This window comes from Pimephales promelas, chromosome 16, assembly GCF_988280905.1.
Source record: "Pimephales promelas chromosome 16, fPimPro1.hap1.1, whole genome shotgun sequence".
Taxonomy (NCBI): domain Eukaryota; kingdom Metazoa; phylum Chordata; class Actinopteri; order Cypriniformes; family Leuciscidae; genus Pimephales; species Pimephales promelas.
Window position 1 is genome coordinate 24,278,018 of NC_142784.1, and position 18,137 is coordinate 24,296,154.

General features: G+C 37.2%; 2 protein-coding genes across 4 annotated transcripts in view; both read right to left on the reverse strand.

Annotated features, from left to right (window-relative positions):
* The window catches only part of ulk2 (unc-51 like autophagy activating kinase 2), a 31,333-nt gene extending 18,102 nt beyond the window's left edge, over positions 1-13,231 (reverse strand). For all 3 annotated transcript variants that reach the window (XM_039670594.2, XM_039670593.2, XM_039670592.2), the window contains exons 1-4: positions 12,272-13,231; positions 9,575-9,667; positions 8,985-9,026; positions 1,079-1,111 (exon numbers count right to left, since the gene is read on the reverse strand). In XM_039670594.2, the coding sequence (XP_039526528.1) occupies positions 1,079-1,111; positions 8,985-9,026; positions 9,575-9,667; positions 12,272-12,361 (258 nt within the window). In that variant the 5' untranslated portion in view covers positions 12,362-13,231. The remainder of the gene's footprint in view (positions 1-1,078; positions 1,112-8,984; positions 9,027-9,574; positions 9,668-12,271) is intronic.
* Positions 13,232-14,303: 1,072 nt separating this feature from the next.
* LOC120478962 (GTPase IMAP family member 9) lies at positions 14,304-16,627 on the reverse strand. The gene is made up of 2 exons (XM_039671169.2): positions 16,427-16,627; positions 14,304-16,237 (listed from the first exon to the last, which is right to left on the reverse strand). The coding sequence occupies exons 1-2, from the start codon at positions 16,452-16,454 to the stop codon at positions 15,666-15,668; spliced, it is 600 nt and encodes a 199-aa protein (XP_039527103.2). The 5' UTR covers positions 16,455-16,627; the 3' UTR covers positions 14,304-15,665.
* Positions 16,628-18,137: the final 1,510 nt, after the last annotated feature.

Consider the following 18,137-nt stretch of genomic DNA (forward strand, 5'->3'; position numbering starts at 1 on the left):
ATATTTAATGGGCTACAGGGGGAGGAAGGCCGGTTTAGTGACACACACATCAATGAATCTGATGAAGTGATGCAGCTTTATGGGATTGTCAGCATGAATTGGTGGTGGCCAGTAAATTTCCATATCATTGATGGCATAAAAGAAATAGCCCAGAGCATAATGGGTGTTGAGTACAGAGATAATACACTACAGTAAGATCTATAATACTGAACATTAGGACCTTTATTGAAGGCTTTTTTTTCACTCTTATTTTTATTTTTTTATTTTTTAGGCAGGACAAACACAAAGCATGGTTATCTCCGTTTCGAGTATGGTTACAAAAGACAAAAAATAAAATAAAAATGAAAAATAAAACATAAGACAGCAACCAGATGTCATGATGAAAAAAAGACAAATAAAAATAAAACCTTCAGATTACACAGTTTCTAATGCTATTTTATTTGCTATCCATTTGTGCCGTTTTTCTTTAAATTCTGCTTCTTTCCGTCTTTTAGGATAAAGGTCATTCTTTCCATGGTAAATATTTCCTGCACAATATTTCCATCCACTGAGTATGGCTGGTTTATTGAAGGCTTTAAAAACAAACAAATATTACGTCTGGCTTGCAAGACATTTTTTTTTACAGAATTAATAAAAAAAGAGAAATTGTTTAAGGCATTTTAGTTTTGGTTAATCAAAGAAAACCTGTGAAGACCTCTAGTTTGAGCCAAACTCTAGCTGCACACCCACGTTTACTGTAGGTCACACAGACAGATCCCAAAAAAATATACTCAGAAAGTCACCAGGTTGCAATACCAGAAGCCTCAATACAGTACACACATGAGAAGGGTTGGACTGATACATGCTGAAGTTCATATTAAAGCGCTTTAAATTGTTTTTGAGAGAAGCTTTCCCTGAACAGATATTTTTAGTTTGGCCTCTTGATGTGTTTGTTTTTCCTTCAGAGACTGCAGTGTTGGGCAATACTAGAAAGAATAGCCATGAAACATTAGGCACGCTGTGGCCTCATGACTAAAACAAGAGCATGTTGAAGACAGAAACAGGATAGATAGAGGTGCTTTACATGCTTTATACTCACCTCCATAACTAGAAATACAGAACTCGGGGTTTCCTGAAAGAAAGAAAAACAAGATTTTACTCAGAAACAGCCCATAATAGCAAACATCCATCACCGACACTGATTTGTTTGCACACATGTCCATGTCCTCCAGCAACCACGTGGTTGTGGAAATACAGGCACGTGCGCAAGTGAAGACGACTCACATTTCAAATCCTGGCATGCAAACATCCTGGTGCTGAAACCATTAGACACACTAGCCTCATAAGAGCTATTAGGGGCTGCTGTGTCAATACTGAAGGAATTAGATGCGGGATGCTGGCCAAATAAAAAGCACAAGACCCTTTGGTTTTTTCCAAGGAAGCGGGCTGTTACAGCAATCGAGACAAGCCACCAGTCTATAGAGCTTCCTCCACAATCTGATCTGACCGTTTTATAATTCCTGGTATTTTTCAGTCAATTGATGTTGGCACCCCATTAATGCAGCTGTGATGGACTGGTCCATTAACAAGGAAAGTGCAGCCATTTTATGTGCTGCTCATAAGTGGTTGCCTGTGGAGAGTGTGTGTGGGAAGAGTTTGTAATAGCGGCCAACACCGTGCCACCGCACTGTATCTCATTACCTTACCAATTCAAGATGACTAAATATTCAAAATCTCTACTGGACTTTTTCAAAAGAAAAGAATCCTGACATTTTTTTTTTGTGTGTGTGTGTGTGTGTGTGCTAATTTCCCTTATTTTTACATTAGATTCCCCTTGCCATAACACAACACACAATTAAAGTTATTCCTTAATACATAGAGATGCACCAAAAGAATTTTCATTTTTTTTCAGGCAAGAATAGTTTTAAAGGACTCAAATCATTGAACAAAACAGTGACTATTCATCAGCGCTTCTCCAATGATGTGTATTGACTTTATCAATGTCTATTTTATGCACAAAACATGGATAAGCTCCATCAATGATCAAAAATGAACAACAATTTGAAAAGACAATTTGAAATACTGAGAGGTGGCTGATCCAACTAGAGCTGGTTGAATTCATCTCCTGAAAACACAACACCCTGAATAACATTATGAGATCAGTTATCCGAATATTAATATTACTGAAACTGTATTTTTTTGTATTTTGTATATTTTTACTGTAGTTTTTTGTTCCAACGGGGACAACTAATTAGAAACCATGGTAACAAACAATGAACTCTCAGACAAAACAATGACAGAAAATAAAACTAAACAGGGCATAATCATGACATTAATAATAGTGCTAAATGTAATTAATGTAAATCTCAAAATGAAAATCCATTTTCATACTGGTTTGATTCCCTTGTAGCATTTGAATTGATTTCAATGTTTAGTGTTTCATTTTTAATATAATTAGTACATAATAGTACAGAAGTTTTAGTTCGGTATATCCCTAGTCCATGTTATGCTGAAGAAAAAAAGTGTTTGTCTTCCTAATCTTGATAAAAATGTATGAGCAGCTCATGACTTGACAAGATTTGCATTCTGAAAACAAGATACTTCCTTCTCTGTAAGCTGATCCCAGACAAGCCCATCTCCCCAATTTTGCTGTAGATCTGTTTATGGGATCTGGGATCAATGCACCCCAGAGGCTACAAGGGTCACAACCTCTGGTTGTCAGTTTGATTGTATATAGGGCTGATCTGAGCTGGCTGTGGAGGGGGATACGAAAGAGAGAGCTGAGTGGAGGGGTCGATCAACCCAAGGATGTCATTAACCATCACATTTCAGTAATTTCTTGAACTTGACCATCTGTGAGTTCATCTGAAGCTAACTGGCTCTGAGCATGCTACACACACACACACACACACACACACACACACAAACAAACAAACACACAGGCCATTTGATGAGAGGAACCGTTGACCAAGTGGGGGCAGGAAAAGAAAAACAAACCGCTTTGGATCAAGAATTACATGTCCAAACACACAAGTCCCGCCCTGATCTTCTGGCAATTTTTTCCTTACTTCTTGGCAGGAGATGAGATTCCACTTGGAATCTTGCCTAACAATATGCATCATAGTTGTTATATCATATTTATCATTATATTATGATAAATTTATGTGAACAAAAATAAAAATAGGTCAGTTATCAAAGACTGGACTATGGACAAACGGCTAGAATAGCTGAACTGCAATCATTTTGAAACTTACAGTACCTCAGAACAATGTGCTACTACTAAGTGAGAAAGTAACATTAGTTACTGCATGTTTAGAGTGAGTTAGCTCAGCTGGGCAGCATGTCTAGTTATAAATAGAAATGGAGAATAATGTCATATATTGGCACCATGTTGGCAGTCAGCCAATATCAATTATTTTAAAAAAAAACCTAGAAATGCATTGGAATTTTGGCATCCGGAATATTCAGCTAAAATATTAGTCCACACAACATGAATAAGCTACAACAGGTAAACATGTCATGCATGAACTTGACTCTGACCTAAAAGGATGCACGAGTCGAAATATATCAAATTTGTTTGGATGAAATATCGAGAGCCAGCTCATTGCGTTAGAACTTTACTACGACTGCTTTAATCACCCGAGAACACGACAGCATTAAAAGTTCAACTACACAATTTAATCACCAAAAATGTATTTTCAGTTTAAGTTTTCACCGAAAATAACATTTTAATTTCTGTGTTTCAGTACAACATAAATTCCGCTGCAACCGAAGACATCAAGAGTTGGCAAATTTTGACTGTAAAATTTCGGTATCGGGTCAACCCTATAACAAAGCACCATTGACAAAAAACAAAGCAAGAGCTTGGCTGCATTCTGATCATATCTCCAGAGCTAACATGAGCTTCAAACCATCAGAATATACAGGCATGATGACATGAAGAAAGACAGCCAGGCAGTGAGAGTACCGCATCACAACTAGAAGTATTGGATTACAAAAAACAGCCAAAGCAGCGCTTTAAATTCTAGGAATATTTGAGAAACACCACATGTGGAACCGACTGTGAGAGATTGATGTGTTCTTCTTAGAAACTCAACCAGTTTCTAGTAATCTACATGATAAAGGAACACAACATTCTAGGGATGTAACTTAAGGTATACTCAAGGTGTCGTGAGTCTAAAGACACAAACTGTCCTTTCAGAAGAGATTGCTTCTAAAGCAATGTCCCTGGAGCTCTGATTGACACACTTGAGTATTGTTATCATCCAGATCAGAACAGGTAGTGAAGAACAACAGCACATCATTTTGCCTGAGGCAAGGCCATAAACCTTCACAGTTGTAAGATGTCAGTTTTTTGTGTCTACAGCCCACAGAGGGCTGGTAAATAAACAGACAGCCTAACACTTGGTGACATGTTGGTGGGTTGGTGGGAAGAAATGAGAAACAAAGGTGGGCATTTAGATACACTGTAATGTGAATGAATAGATTTATTGCTTAATGGCAAAGAGTTATCATCCACCATAGGGAACACAACTTATTAGCTGAACACTTATTAGTTAGTGCAGGCAGCTCTCGAGGAAATCGTTAACAGTTTCCATATGTTCCTTCCCATGCTGTCTTTCTTTTACTTCATTTGAATTCATTCCTCCCCTCCTTCTCAGAAAACTGAAGACAACAAGTCAATCCATCCTCCACTGGGACACGCTGTTCTCTAACAGGAAGTTCAAGTTCTGTGTTGATACATAGATTGTCTCATGCGTACAAACCTGACTCCTCCCATCCCGACTCAAAACCCTACCCACTCCTCCCTCCGACCTCATGATTCCAAGGTCCAGCCCTTATTTTTCCCTTTCTTTAAAATGTACGTGCTTTTTGCACATTTGAACAACACTTCTCTGTTTTTTCAAGAGATTGTTCGAAAAATGTTCATTTAAAAAATGTTGTCCATGCAAAAAAGTGAGTAGTGTCCAAAACAGCCCTATTTACTTTCATTGCATTGCACTTAAAAAAAATAAATAAATAAAAATCTTCTTTTGTGTTGTACAGAAAATATAAAGGCACACACGTGTGGAACCTTAAAATGGTTTCATTTTTTTTTGGTTGAATCATTTAAAAAAAAAAAAAAGAAAGCTCAAGGTTTCCTGTTCTAGTTTGTAGATCAAAATTCATATTTTATATATATCGTTATAACTATAAAACAATAATGATTCATTAATTAATTAAGTTTTTACTAATGATATTTTATCATTATTATCATACAGTCATACTGACATATAATCAATACAAATTGTGCAGCCCTACAATCAAGAAAATATTACTATTGTGATATTTCATAAAATAAATATAATATTGAAAAATTACAATACTAATATTTATGGCTGTTAAAAATACTTTAACATTAAACCATAAAGCTTTTATTTTGACACCTGTTTATAAGCACTTTTAATTACAAATTTGGGAAGATGATTTGGTGCATGTTGCATTCCCAAAAACACCTGTATATTAAAAGCGAGGTAAAGCGTTTGCAGAGACGATTTGTGGAATACCATTTACTGTGAACCGAGCCACTCTAAGACACTGGATCATCAGCACTTGGCATGTAAAGGAACACTGTGGTATATTTTACTCTGCAAAGGTCAACGTATATTTTAATCGAATTCAATTTACGATTTGATAATCGCACTAAGCCATATTGCTATTTTGCTTTTGTTTTCATTAATTGTGCAGCTCTAAACAAGAGTGAGTTTTGGGAGATCTGTCCCTTTAAAGGCAAAGCACAAGTACACTCATTCAGGCAGAAGAAAGAATCACCACCCTGTTATTACAGCACGTCTCCAGCCTCCCTCTGCCAGAGCAGGGACACCACTGAATAGCATTTGACTGGAGCTGCTCAGCTCTCACCGCAAGCCTGTAATTAAAAAGCTATGGCGATATCTTCAGCTCCATCTGTACAAATCCCCATTGAGAAAAAGCAAAATAACGCTCTATCCTCTCTATGTGTATGTGTTCTAAGCAAGCATGCACGTGTGAACTGGCACTGACGTTGGCATTAATCACAAGCAGCCTTCATTCACACTTCTTCATCATGTGGGATGAGATCGTTATCAGAGCTGCAGGTCTGGCGGCGGAGTGCTACCGCGCTGCATATGCTTCGTGTGGCGTAGTCGTGGGATCTTAGGGCCACCTCTCACAGCACAGCTGAAATGTGAAAGGGCAAAGGCTCCCTGTTGCTGTGCTTTAACTAGACACCTCTGGCTGGGTACAAAAAAGTCAATCCTCCTAACATCTTTAATGACAGTGGATTGTAAACAGTCCAAGGTAGCGTAATTGGGCTTGGAAGGGAACGTCATTACACGGTAAAAATATTTGTTTTGACAAAAAGATTTGTTATCACAACATATTTTCTTTTGTCAAATCAACTTTATAATAATTAATTTAGTTGAGATAACTTATTATTTTGAGTTTCTGATGGTTAAATTAATCTACTTCATTGCATTAACTCACTTTTTCCAGTTCAATCAACTTAAAATTTTAAGGCAACCCAGGTTACTTACTTTTTTAAGTGAAACCAAGAATATTTCTTTACAGTGTAGTAATCACAACATTTTTTCTTTTGTCAAATCAACTTAAATAATTTATTTAGTTCAGGTAACATATAATTTTGAGTTTCTGATTGTTAAATTAATCTCCTTCATTGTATTAACTCACTTTTTCCAGTTCAATAAACTTAAAATTTTAAGGCAACCAGGTTACTTACTTTTTTTAAGTTAAACCATCAATATTTTTTTTTACAGTGTAGTATTCCCCAGGGCTCTTTGCTGCCATCAAGAAAAGTGTGGTGGATAATGGTCGCGTTCTTCCTTAGTGTGCGGCTCAGGGGGCCTGCTGAGGTAAACGCCCCTTTATTTCACTTGAGAAGCAATCGAGCAGGTATCTACTTGCTTTGTGTTTACAGTGCGATACGTTAGAGAAAGTGACAGATCCGCGACGTGACAGTGAGTTCATGAAATCGAGAAGAAGCAATGGTTATTACCTTCAGACATCCTAACGAATTTTGCTAACACGAGAACATAACAAGACCATCACAAAGAAAAGTGTGAATGCCACTGGGGAACGAAGTACTTTCACATAATTAGAAAAGTATAATTGCAGCTATTATACAACAAAGTTATGATAACACAAGGTAAAAACTGAAAAAAAAAATCTGTTTTCTTATTCACTGACTAAAAAGGTGCCAGACTTGAGCCTTAGGCTAGAAACCTACTCAATATTACACTCTAAAAAAAAAGGTTCTTTGCGGTGGTCATGGTGCTATATAGCACGACTGGTTCTTCAGTGGTTCTCTGAGGTGGTTAACGTGCTCTATGGCACCTCTTATGGTTCTACATAGCACCATATGACAAAGATAAGTGCTTAAAGTGATTCCCCTATGATTACAAGCCAATGAACCACTTTTAGTGCTATTTAGCACCTTTTTTTTTTTTTAGAGTGTAGTTTTAGGACACATATAATTTATAATCTAATTACTATACGAATGTCCTACCAGCAAAAGCCCATGTGAGTTTTCAACATGATTCAGATATCTGGGTCTTTTCCTGACACAAAGTAAACCAGCTTAACTATAGTGGGGGAGCAGGGAGGATGACTTGAATCTTCTGGGATAGAATAAGATCAGCTTCCACCTCCGTCAGATTGACCTCGTGATTGAGAAAACAAGGAAGCAGATCCCAGCGTTCCACAAATTTTATGGTCGTCTGACTGAATGAGCGACGCAGCATGCAAGTCTCCAGAAACAGCTGATGAACAGCTACAGTACATCACAACTGACACCCACTTCTCCATTTCAGCACAGAGAGGACAAACAAACCTCGTGCCAAGCGGGACAGATTTTGGTGCTAACTGTCACAACCGAGACAAAATGCAATAATTTCTCACACCGACTAAAAAACAAAGTACTTCGATGAAGATAAACAGTGTCTCCTCAAGAATGATCTGCCTTAAACAGATCAGTGAGATGAACGTAAACAGCTTGGAGTGTTCTCAGACCTTCTGCTCTTGGAGCAGAGATAGATTACGCATAAAATCACTCTTCTTCTCAAGTGTCTTCCTGAAGAAGACCAAAAGTGTTGCACTGTTCAGCACAAAAGCTGTTTCAGAAAAGCTTAACTGAAGGATGAGGGGTATAAGGGCCCCCTTCAGCACTGCAGGTGTGTGACGGGTGGGAGTGTTATATAAGCACAGGAAGACGCATGCTGCGTTGGAGGTGCAGGATATTTAACGACTCACCTCACTAAACTGGGAAGCATTACATGTCAAAGGTGTGAGTCATAACAGCCTAATTAAACCTATAGCTTTTCGCAGTTTTGATCCTGCCTTAGACATCAACATCCTTTCAGAACAGTGCTTGCTCTGTCAGCCGATGGTTTGGACTAATGAAATGGTGTTTAAACAGCCTACACCATTCCAGAGAAGGCAAACCCTCCCCCTATAGGATTCTGCTGGTGGGATGCAGAAAGGCATGGGTATTGAATGGATGGATGAATTAGCTTGCTAACAGAACTGACATTTTCACTATAGTATGCAGTATTCTGCCCTAAGGGAACTAATCTTATTTCCTCCTGGCCAGTGATGTAATGTACTAATGTACCCTGTTAGACACTTATAAAGGGCTGCACAGTGCACACACAATGTATTTTTTGCATTAATAGGTATAGAATTACAATTAACGTCCTCTTTAATGACTTTATAGGATTGGAGAATAGTGTGTGGGATATTTTCAAAGAGCTCTCATGCAATGTACAGCGAGGCTTAGTCTAGGATAGGTCATGTGACTTGTCATGTGAAGGGTGGTGTTATATAAGAACTGTGCCAGTCCCGTAGGCCCTCACAGCTCTTAGTGGATAGTAGAGCACTGACAGCTCTAGGCAAATCTGATCAGAGTTAGTGAGGAGGACAGAGCATTCAGAGATTATAGTAACACTAACAAATGAGTAAAAAGCCATTACCTGGACATCATAGAGGGCCACAATGTTCTCATGTTGGAGTTCCTATGAACAAAAAAAAAACACAGTATAATAATAAACATATATAAATATAATAATATAAGCTAAATACATTTTATATTATTTAAGATAATACATAAATAATAATTGCACAAAATAATACACTGGCATTCAAATTTTGAGTTTGGTAAGATTGTTTAAATGTTTTCGAAATAAGTCTCTTATGCTCATCAAGACAAGCATTTATTTGCTTAAAAATACAGTAAACACAAAAATACAGTTTTAATACAAACATGTTTTAAATTGTAGTGATGTCAAAGCTGATTTTTCAGCATCATTACTGAAGTCTTCAGTGTCACACAATCCTTTAGAAATAATTCTAATACCAATTTTGAAAACAGCTGTGCTGCTTAATACTTTTAAGTAAACTGTGAAACATTTTTTTTTTCAGGATTTGTGATGAACAGGATTTACTTGAAACATAAATCTTTTTTTACGTTCTAGATTTCTTTGCTGTCACTTTTGATCAATTTATTGTGTCCTTGCTGAATTAAATTATACATTTAACACACACACACACACAAAAAACTCACCTTTAAAATTTTAATTTCTTTTCCAAGCAGAATTTGGGATTTGGAGAGATTCTTTTTGTTAATACTCTTGATTGCGACCTCCCAATCCGTCTTCTGGAAATATTACATAGAGAGAGCAATTATGGGATGGCGGAGAGGGGTCAAATGCATGTGCCAAATTACATTTATAACATTTATATTCATAAAATTTATATAGATATTAATCGCGATTAATCACATCCAAAATAATGGTTTGTGTTTACATAATATATGTGGGTGCACCACTGTGTATAATTATTTTATATATAATTTAAACACACACATGCTTGTATATAAATATTTTCATGTATATACTGTATAGATTTATATAATTTATATTATATATATAAATATAAATATTTTATATATAAATAATATTTTTTTTCTTAAATATACATGCATCTGTGTGTATTTATATATATATATATATATATATATATATATATATATATATATATATATACAAAATAATTATACACAGTGCACCCACATATATTATGTAAACACAAACTTTTATTTTGGATGCGATTAATCGTATATATATATATATATATATATATATATATATATATATATATAAACAAACATTTACTTTTTAATTTTTGAGCTTTAGAGTTCTGAATGTTTAACTGTTTGTTCCTGTAAGTGGGAGTATTTTTTTGTTGAGGACACAGTTGGTTCAAAAGGCCATACTTTTCAGCATGCTGCATCTATTCCTCAACTTGTAACCTAAAACCACATAAAGCAGATAGTATAATTGGGGTTTTAGCCTTTGGGAAAAGCACTTGAACAAGGTGGGACTCCATAGGGCCGCACACCAGCTTAAAGAAACTGTGTCCCCAATGCAGAGTGGAAATCCATGAATAGAACGATGCTTTTCATGTAAATGTAGGTTAATAAGAGATGTTCCTGCGGCACACTGTGCCATAGCAAAGTGCTGGCAGCACGCAAGAGCGGTTGCGTTCATCTGGCCTCACTGAAAACCGACTCAGCCAAGCGTGGTAAAAGGCATACCCCGGAAAACGCTCTTGGCTTTTATATTGACCCCATTTACTAGATGAGCTTATTAAAAGAAATTAAGAGACTTAAATGCTCAAGTGTTAATGAAAAAAAACAACAGACATGTCCTATATTTGCAGCTAATTTATGTCTATGTCAGTCTGCATGTTTGATATCATCTTCAAGCTAGAATGCATCAATCAGAGATCATGAGCAATGCCATGATGTAGGATGAAAATAAAACTGTCTCACTGGTTGAATCGAGTCAGCTGCTTTGGATGAGGCAGGTGATCATAAATACACCGAATTACTCCTGCTATATTATATAGCTGATGTTGTGCATGCAGTGCATACACAATCACATTCGCAGAGATAGCTCTTATAATGATGCACAATAAATCAATATCAGCATTTAATCTGATAATACCAGGCATTTTTTCAACTGTACATTTGGATTTGGATTCCTGATTTTCATTCTACATTGTAGAGAGATCGAAACGCTTTTGAAACGCTCATCTATTTTCTAAATGCATGCTATTGATTGTGAATTTACCCATGCATATGTTACAGTTAAAACATTTTTTTAAATAAATATTTAATTAAAAAAATGTCATAACTAGATCTTCTAGTGAAACAACAGACTTCTCTCTGGTGATGTGTGCCAGACTCCTATCATTTAGTCCCCTTAACCGTGGTCTTTCACAATCAACAGCAAGCTTGCATTCAGATTTGCCTTTCATCCAATCAACAGACACCAATGAGATTGCATGGAGATAAACTGGAGATGTTGCCTGCTTCTTGGATGTTTCACATGAGAAAATAGAAAATAAATCTCACATGTGTCTCCACTAAAGTCTCAAATCTCAAATCAAAGTCTCCAATCAAAAACCCAACAGTATTCATTCCAGCTTCTCTACAACTATTTATAAAACACTAGTAGGCTATCTATCCCAATTGTTTCCTTTAAAAATTCAGATAACTATGTCACAATATAAGGTTACACTTTATTTTAAGGTGTCATTGTTTCAGTGTAATTATATATTCACTTACTAGGGGCAGGGTTTGTGTGAGGGTTAGTTGCATGTCATTTTGCATAATTTACTGTTATTATGGTAAGTACATGTATAATCTGTAAGAAGGACACTATGAAGTATTACAGAATCTAATGACTAGCTACTAAAATGAAAATGATGCTAGTAACATACTGGACTAGTCATTTAAAAAAAAACACTACATAAAATAAATAGATAGGCTATAGGTTTTGGCAATGATGTTAAAACGGCTTTCCATTTTCTCATAACACCTGTCAGTGCGTTATTTGTATTTAGGCATTGTAAAAAATAGGCTATAAAGCGGAAATCATAACTGTCTTTCCGCCCAAAGTAGACCGGTCAGTCGTATTGACGTCAGAGACGGCTTATTCGCGGAGGCTGTTTTATGAATGAATGACTCCAGCAGTATGTGACCTATTCTAGCACATCTTACATAAAAACATCCCACGGTTTCTAATCAAGGATTGCTATTACTAGCACAAGAGGTGAAAAGCACAATGCATAATATGCACAAAATTATTATGTCTATATTAGAAAACATTAATTTGACATTTAAATAGGCTACCTCACTTGGGATGCACAACAAGCCAACCCAGACTAACAATGAATAGCGTTTATTTAAGATTACCTTTTTATGTCTTCCCTTGAAGACGACCGCAAAGGCTCCGTGCCCGACGAGATCTTTTCGGCTGTATTCAAAGTCTCCCACCGTCTCCATTTTTTGGCAAGTGTCCTGCTGTGATACACTACTGCTTGTGATGGAGAGGTTGTCAAGTTCTTCAAACTCTCGTTAATCCAGACGACAGTCTATTCAAGAATCCTGTCATCCCCAAATTATTAATGCGAAGGACGACTTAGTGCACTTGAGAGTTGACTAACAACTGTCTGTCTTAAGTAAGGATCAAAACAAAGGAATAGCTAAACGTGAAGTTTCATAAAGATGCGCAGGATGTTTCGCTGTCACTCTCTGACCCAGTTAACGAGCCATTTAGTAAAATACATGCTACATGATGTCAGTTCAGTTTAAAAGCAAAGAAAGGGGTTGCAAACCCCCTCTCCCTTTTATGGTGCCTCGTTAGCTCAATAACGGCGCGGTGGGTCATTGAGTTGCCCATTGCGAGCTGGCTAAAATGACAGCCAGAGATTTGCATTTACAATGTAGCCTAGCAGATTTTTACACTGATAATTTAGCAGAAAATCGCATTAAATAATATCTAAATCGATGTTACGACATCGATTTCACATTTTAGACAAGCAGTATCGCCCGAATAATAGGTCAGGTCAGTTTACAAAACAACTGTTCCGTTTGATGACGTTCTTCTTCAACGATATTGTGCTCTTCTTCAGATCCATATGATAGCTGTGTACACCATTTCGTCAGTACACCCCTCAGTCCTGCTTTCGATTACGCGGGACAATGGAGGAAAACATTGCCGCTTTACTTTTAAGAAAACCAGGAAAAGACATTAAAAGCAAGATCCGTTATAGGTGAGGGGAGTTTAAGGTTTATCTTCTTCAGTTCGTTCGTAGAAGTTAACCATGATCCCAGCTTGCTTTACTGCATTACAATGACACACAGAGCTACAGGAGGAGGCTGTAATATTATGTTCCTCCGCGCACGCGAGTGCGTCGTCCTCCGCCGCGAAGGATAGTCCCGTCAGCTCACGAAAACAAAGCCTGAGCTCTGCAAGAAATCAGAGCATGCAAAAGAGAAGAATATTTCAAGGACGATGTAAAAAGTAAAAAAATGGAACAGGGTTAATTTTCTACCGGAATAAAAAATAAAGAAAGGAATAAGTATAATAACAAAGTTTGTTGCTAGACTCTAGTGCTAGTTTATCTTTAATGGTACAAAACAAATTTGACTGCGCTCGGTGCTCCCCCTGGCGGCGGCGGCGGCTGTATGAACAATATAAAGCTAGATATTTACCTTGAACTGTTAACTCACTGACATCATCTGGTGGTAAAACTCAAAAAGACAAAAATATTTTTGTCTTGTTTTCTATTTCAAATATTTATTCGAATGTCTTTATAAGGTGAGTCGCTTTGCAATAAAGACATATTAGTTAACATTGGTTAAAGGGATAGTTCAACCAAAAAACAAAATTATGTCATCATTTACTCACCCTCAAATTGTTCCTTCACTTAAAGACAGAGCTTCAGCTCCATGCTAAGAGAGCTGACGAATTTGTTATTCTTAGATACAGAACACAGCTGTTACGACAAGAGCAACTTTTACATTAAGAGTGAGTGGTAACCAGTAACAGGATAAAATATTTAAGATTTGAATGCTCGGGGTTCATAGAGGTTTGGAACAATTTGAGGGTGAGTAAATGATGATGATAGAATTTTCATTTTTGGGTTTCATTTTTCATCTTTTCTCGTCTGTCTATGAGCGGAAGCACCAGTGACTGAATATTGCCGTAAAGCAGGTCTCTGGTCTTACCTTACGACATGTATGACGTCATTGACATTTTAAAAGACTTTTTAAAGTAAATAAGTGTTTCTAAAAAAATCTAAAACCCATTAATTTGTCATTTATTTGCATCTCCTTTTGTTTACAACATTCAAATTACTAGACAAAAAATTATATCCTGAGAAAAATTGATTTTTAGGGGTATAGCTCCATAGACCTCCATTCATTCGAGATACTGATTCATTCTGCACTCGTCCTGCGAGCGCCCTCATATGGACCCAGAGTGGAACTGCAACCAGTTCAGAACCCAGAAGTTTAATGTGACTGGGACTGAAGTTCTCCCATAGACAGGAAAAGATTCTCCCCATTACTGTCTATGATGGAGGCTTCCATGTAGTTCCTCCATCTTGAAAAACTATAATAGCAGAGATGGACAAAAAGTACTTGGCAAACGCATTTCCACAATAATGCGTTTTCGTTCAGAGCCAGCGTGACGTGACTGAAAGCAGCAAAAACAGACGAGCAGAGCAGTGAGAGGTGTTTGTCACTGCCCCGGCAAGTTTAAAAAGCTGCATTGCAAATCCTCGTCGCCAGGAAAGTCCAAAATAGATCGTAAATGGAAAGGTGACCAGAGATTACAAAAAACACAAGTCAATTTTCCAGGTGGATAGAGCAAATGCAGGAGTCAATGTTAGTCTTAATTACAAGCTTTTTTTCATTGTTTGGTTATGTAGCCTACTTATTTTACAGACAGATAAACATTTATAGTTAAACGTTGATAATGATATCTATCAATGCACATAGACTTACTTCAGAAATTATAACGAATAAAGAAGGCATAACTACCTATTGCAATAGTTAATGTTTTACAAAATCAGTAATTCATACTGTAATATTCGTTTGTTCGTTGTGTCAAGTTACAGTTTGTTCGAAATAACAAACCTGTTCACCCGAAGGAACACTCGACGAAGTGCTATTAGAAGACATCCTGTCATAGCTTTTTGGTACATAATGGCTTCCGTAGATGCAATTCGTTTGAATGCAAAATACATTTTCACTGCTGATGCCGACTGATCTCATGAAATTGTGTGTATGACACCAATTTGTATTTCCATTTTTGGCATGCTATCAACATGCATAATCGCTTTTCAGCGTGTTTATGAACGCAGTTGACTTAACGTTACATTACTGTATATGAATATGGGGTTAATAGCATTTATGAGTCTTCCCGTACCATCCTAGGAAAAAAAAAAATCGCTCCCCAGATACCCTAGATCTACATTTTGCTTTGTTTCGCTCGGATATTTAATGCCGTGTACTTGTACACGCAGAACCACTCAGACATTTAATGACGTAAACATACACGCAGATAGCTCAAAATACGTATTGATAACACGCCACTTGACTTGAAAGTGGCATGTATGTTTACGCAAAAGTCATGATGTCATGTTGTCTGATGGGAGAAATTCCTACACATTGTCCCTTTAACATCTTTTCAGTTGCCAGTTTATAAATAGGGGGCAGTAAAGGACGATTAAATAATGAAAAGCTCAATAATGAATTACAATGAGATTACATTTCATAAATATAAGTTGATTTTCTGTGTTCAACCAGTGCTGGCACTCATTCGCTTTAAAATGTTAAGCAGCTCAGTGACCTGAGTATAGTCTTCTGGACATTTATTGTTCACAACATGGTACCTGTTGCCACACTTCCTCAAGATCTTCTGCAAAGGTTCACCCTTCTTTTCAATGTGCTGTTCAATATTCTTTCCTCTTAACTCTTCTCCCCACGTAAAGAGCACCAGAGTGTATGACCACACGGCGTCCCCGAGGACACCCAGATATTTCTCTATCGCACTTCCGTCTCTCTTGCTGAAAGAGTCCACTGGGATAACGAGGAGAAATAATTGACATCCTGGAGGGGCCAACATCACACTGCGCAGGATCTCCTGTTTCACCTGTTTGGTGTTAGCCAATCCGAAGAGACTCCAGCCTGGAGTGTCCACGACGGCCAGCCTCACGCCGTCCACCCAGCCGTATCTCCTCACACACCGAGTCGTCTTCTTCCCGTGCTCAAACTCACTGCGTCCGAGGATGAGGTCTCCCACTGAGCTCTTACCAGCATGCCTTCGACCCAGCAGCAAGAGTCCCATCACAGAACCACACTCCGGACCGACTAACCAAAACATAGAGAAGTCAAATGAAAGGTAATGAATGTTCCCTATAAGCAGAACCGGTTATTCTTGTTGAAAGCTTTTCCTGAATCTTTACTATTACCTGTTTCTGTTATAAGGCTATAAACCACAAATCCACAAAACCACAATCTGCTGTTCCCATATCACATGTGAAGTGTCCACTAACTTACCATATGCTGTCACATTGCTCACTGCCATTCTTCATCCCTCCACCCATTTGATCCGGTCTTTATGTTGCAAACAGTATATCCGCTTAACTGTTTTGCTTAAATAACTGATTCCATTTAACACACAATGAGTTGATTACAAAGTTTCAAAGTTCACTTCTCAGTTCTGTGGAAGTCATAGAGTGTGACTCACATTTGTCGACCTGGGAGGGAACAGTTCAGTTAGTAAAACAATTTAGGATTCAAAAGGATATGTGGTAGCCTACTTTTACAGATAGAGTAAACATTGAAGTCCCATCACTTTTCTAAAGCAACAAATTAACAAATCCCAGGTTATTTATTAGATGAGTCATATAAGGTTTTATTTCAAATAAAATGAACTTTTCACATTCTGAAAATAGCTCATTTTTGTTAGCACCACCTTAGAGTCTTGACTTTCTTTACTCTATTTAACAACAGTGTCATAATTCTGACTTAATCTGTTCAAAATATGTTATGACTTAAAGGGGGGGTTTGACTGCTTTTTTTCTTTTTTTTTTCTTTGCATGATTGTGTTTATGGGGTGTAATATAACATCTATTCGTGATCTTCTTTTTTTTTTAAAGTCTTATTTTTCATAAACTTCACCTTTATTGTCAGCCGCGCTCTCCTCTGTCCTCGAACGACCGGTCGACTTCCTGATTCTATGAAACCACTCCCTCAGAAACACGTAGTGGGCTCAGATTGGTTAGTTTGGGCCGGTGTGTTGTGATTGGCTAAACTGTCACTCACGTTGTCCAGAAAATTAACGCCCATTAACTTTACGGGCGAAACGTGCATGTCATGAGCTTCGGTCCAGATGTAAATAAGGTAAATAAATAGTGTGACCTGAGTCGAAGTGCAGTATCAGTTTGAGGCAGAATCAGGCCGAGAAATCCGCGATGAAGAGAGTCAAGCAGAAACTCACCACACACGGCTCTTACTAAGCGTTTCTGAATGATAATTTGCTACATTTTTTAACTTTATAATATACACGTTTGTTTTACACAATAGCATCTGACTGGCAACAATAGCAACTGACTGGCAACTAATGTTATTCATGGGCAGTGGTGGAGGAAGTACTGAATCTCAGTACTTAAGTAAAAGTACAAATACCCAGATAAATATTTACTTTAGTAAAAGTAGAAGTAACACAATGACAACCATACTTAAGTAAAAAGTAAAAAGTACTTTATTTTAAATGTACTTTAAGTATTAAAAGTAAAAGTACTTGCATAACAATTTATTATCTTAATGTCTATTTTCTAATGATTAATAAAACATTTAATTCTAACTCATTCAACCTAATAGCCTACTCCTATAATGATGTTCAATAATGATGGAAAAAAACGTCACCATTTCTGAAACAAGCTTGCAATTAGGCAATATCATGCTTATCCTTACTATATGTTAATATGTTTGGCAGTAAACGCGATTCATTTATGGTGTAATTCTGAACCTATTGGCTTGCCATAATCCTAACCAAACCAAACATATATTACACACGGTGTGTTTCCTATGCACGTAAAAACAAATTTTCGCGTATGAGTTGCACGATAAACACACTGCGTGTGAGACGCATTTAGTGTGACCGGCCGTGCTGTTGATATACTGCCGGGTTGATATACTGTATCTATGGCAACCAAACGTCACTGGTGTAAGGGTTAGACCACTAGGGGGCGCCATCTGCCCAAAT

What these genes read in the sequence shown, in the direction of transcription:
- LOC120478962 (XM_039671169.2), bottom strand. Translation starts at nt 16,454, where the DNA reads ATGGCAGTGAGCAATGTGACAGCATATG. An exon ending in GAGCAATGTGACAGCATATG is followed by an intron (nt 16,238 to 16,426) that starts GTAAGTTAGTGG and finishes TGTTTTGGTTAG; the next exon opens with TCGGTCCGGAGTGTGGTTCT.